Here is a 3336-nt window from a genome sequence, read left to right as displayed (position 1 = left end):
TAGGACCACCCTGACACCATGCGAGCTCAGGGCGACGCACCGTGCTCCACCAGTATCCCATACTTGGCTGTTGGTACAGAGTCCCTGGCTGGGGACCTGTCTAGCTTAAGCCTGGGCAAGGGAAAGACACCGGTGGCACACAGCAATGCCTCGCCGCCTACCAATGTTTTGCCCTCGACCTCATTGCCACAACCCACACCCACGCTGACTCCTCAGAGGAGGATGAGGCGTGGGACAGAGCGGACTTCTTTGGGCTTCGTGACCCTAAAGCTATGCGCCGCTTCATGGCCGTGAGCGACTACTGCTTTGGCTACTCCGACTCTGATGATGAAGACACTTACGATCCCACTTGTGAATGCTTCAATGTCGAGCTCATGGTGCCGAGCGCGAGCGATGAGGATGAAGGGGCAGACAATCGCTCCCCACCCCATGAGGAACTTCGATGCCTAGACCTAGAGCAGCTCCATGAGCTTTAGGCCAAGGTCGAACAAGACCGGCTCCTTCTATAGTAGCTCTGATACACTCTCGAGCAAGAGCAGCAGGGTTGTGGTGATGGCAGAGCAGCTTGACAGAGGGCTCGTGACGTTAACCACCGCATCAACAATGATGAAGGGGATGAGTAACCCCCTATCTTCAATCGGGCTAGCCAGAACGTCGCGGCAGCAGCAATGCTACTCCGGACGATGCCTGAGCCCTCTACCTCGGAGGGGCAATGGGTCCATGGCAAGTTCCGAGACCTCCTCGAGACTGCCGTGGTACAGTAGGCCGAAAGTTCTGCCTCTCAATGGTGTAGAGGTGCCTCGGAACTACCCACGGTACCGCCTCGGCAGGATAGAGAGGCCTCGGTATGTCCCGAGCCTACTCGGGCACCGACTACCAACAGGGTCCCCTCAGTGCATGACTGCCTCAGCGACCGATGCGACGCACAAGGCGACCATGATGTGGTCAGCAGGCGACAACGCCATGACAACGATGGGCTCGCTCGAGGCTACCACCCACACTGAGGCGGTCGCTATGATAGCGGGGAGGACCGCAGTCCTTCTCCTAGGACACCCGGCCCTCGAGTCTTTAGCAAGGCCATCTATGGCGCTCACTTCCTGGCCCGGTTTTAGCAACCAGCCAACCTCTCAAAGTATAGTGGCGAGACCAACCCCGAGCTATGGCTGGCCGATTACCACCTAGCTTGTTAGCTAGGCGGCGCGGACGATGACCTGCTCACCATCTGTAACCTCCCCTTATTCCTGTCAAACTTAGGACGAGCCTGGCTCGAACACCTCCCTCCCTTGCGTATCAACAACTGGCGTGACTTGGTAAAGGTCTTTGTCGGGAATTTCTAGGGCACATACGTGCACCCCGAGAACTCCTGGGACCTCAAGAGTTGTCGCCAGAGGCTAGACGAGTCTCTCTGAGACTTCATCTGACGCTTCTCCAAGCAATGCACTGAGTTGCCTAGCGTCGGTGACTCAGAAATTGTCCAGGCATTCCTCTCCGACACCTCCTACCAAGACTTGGTCTAAGAGTTAGGCCAAAACATACCGACCACGGCGGTCGCGCTCTTCGACATCGCCACCAACTTTGCCTCAGGCGAAGAGGCTACCGAGGCCATCTTCCCCGACAACGACGCCAAGGGGAAGCAGAGGGATGAGGCCCCCAGGGCCTCGGCCCTCCTCCCCAAGAAAAAGAAAAAGGGTCACCAGGGGAAGCAGGAGGTCCTCGAGGCCAATCTAGTCGCGGCCACAGATCGCAAGAATCCCCAAGGCCCTGCCAGAGGCCCTAGGCTATTCGATGGCATGCTTAAGAAGCCCTGTCCTTACCACCAGGGCCTGGTGAAGCACACCCCCAAAGAGTGCACCATGCTCCAGCATTACTACGCTAGGCTCGGGCTCCCTAATGATGATGCCAAGAAGAAGGGCGCCGGTGATAGGGATGACAACAAGGACGATAGGTTCCCCAAGGTGCACAATGCCTTCATGATCTTTGGTGGGCCTTTAGCGTGCCTCACAGTGCGCCAGTGAAAGAAGGAGCACCGAGAGGTCTTCTCAGTTAAGGTGGCCACTCCCTGGTACCTCGACTGGTCTTAGGAGGCGATCACCTTTGATCGAGATGACCACCCCGATTATGTCCCAAACCCTAGGCAGTACCCACTCATCGTCGACCCAATCATCGGCAACACCAGGCTCACCAAGGTGTTGATGGACGGAGGCAGCGGTCTCAACATCCTCTACGCCAACACCCTAGAGCTCCTAGAGCTCGACTAGTCATGGCTCTGAGGCAACACTGTGCCCTTCCATGGCATCATGCCAAGGAAGCGCATGTGACCCCTCGAGCGCATCGACTTGCCCGTCTACTTCGGCACTCCCTCCAACTACCGTACGGAGGTCCTCACCTTCGAGGTGGTTGGGTTCAAGAGGACCTATCATGCCATCCTGGAGCGCCCGTGCTACGCCAAGTTCATGGCAATCCCCAACTACACCTACCTCAAGCTCAAGATGTCAGGCCCCAATGACATCATCACTGTCGAGTCCACGTATGAGCATGCATACAACTGTGACGTCGAATGCATCGAGTACGCCAAGGCTCTCGTGGAGGCCAAGACCCTCATCATCAACCTCGACCGACTTGGTAGCAAGGCGCCTGACTCCAAGCATCGTGCCAGGACTTTTGAGCCCATAGAGGCCGTCAAACTCATCCTGGTCAACCCCACCTGCTCCAACAACCGGGCGCTGAGGATGAGTGCCACCCTCGACAGCAAATAGGAAGCCATGCTCATTGACTTTCTCCATGTGAATGCCGATGTATTCACGTGGAGTCCCTTGAACATGCCGGGCATACCACGGGAGGTCGCCGAGCACACCTTGGACATCCGGGCCAACCCCAGACCAGTGAAGCAGTGCCTACACCAATTCAACGAGGAAAAGCGTAGGGCCATCGACGAGGAGGTGCAGAAGCTTTTAGCGGCCAGATTCATCAAGGAAGTGTCCCATCTAGAGTGGTTAGCTAATCCCATATTAGTTAAGAAGAAAAATGGGAAGTGGAGGATGTGTGTAGACTACACCAGTTTGAATAAAGCATGTCCAAAAGTTCCATTCCCATTACCTCGAATTGACCAAATCATCGACTCCACTGCGGGATGCAAAAACCCCTTCTTTCCTTGATGCGTATTCTGGTTACCATCAAATCAAGATGAAAGAGTCTGACCAGCTTGGGACTTCTTTCATCACCCCATTCAGCATGTACTACTATGTGACTATGTTGTTTGGCCATAGAAACGCAGGGGCCACATACCAGTGGTGCATGACCTAGGTCTTCGGCGAGCACATCGGGCGAACCATCGAG

General features: G+C 55.8%; 1 protein-coding gene across 1 annotated transcript; it reads left to right on the top strand.

Annotated features, from left to right (window-relative positions):
• Window positions 1–2453: 2453 nt before the first annotated feature.
• Window positions 2454–2756, top strand: LOC136491953 (uncharacterized). Its single transcript, XM_066488141.1, has one exon. The coding sequence runs from the start codon at window positions 2454–2456 to the stop codon at window positions 2754–2756; it is 303 nt and encodes a 100-aa protein (XP_066344238.1).
• Window positions 2757–3336: the final 580 nt, after the last annotated feature.

This window comes from Miscanthus floridulus, chromosome 11 (assembly GCF_019320115.1).
Source record: "Miscanthus floridulus cultivar M001 chromosome 11, ASM1932011v1, whole genome shotgun sequence".
Taxonomy (NCBI): Eukaryota; Viridiplantae; Streptophyta; class Magnoliopsida; order Poales; family Poaceae; genus Miscanthus; species Miscanthus floridulus.
Note: the sequence above shows the minus strand (reverse complement) of the source record. Positions and strands in the feature narration are given on the sequence as shown.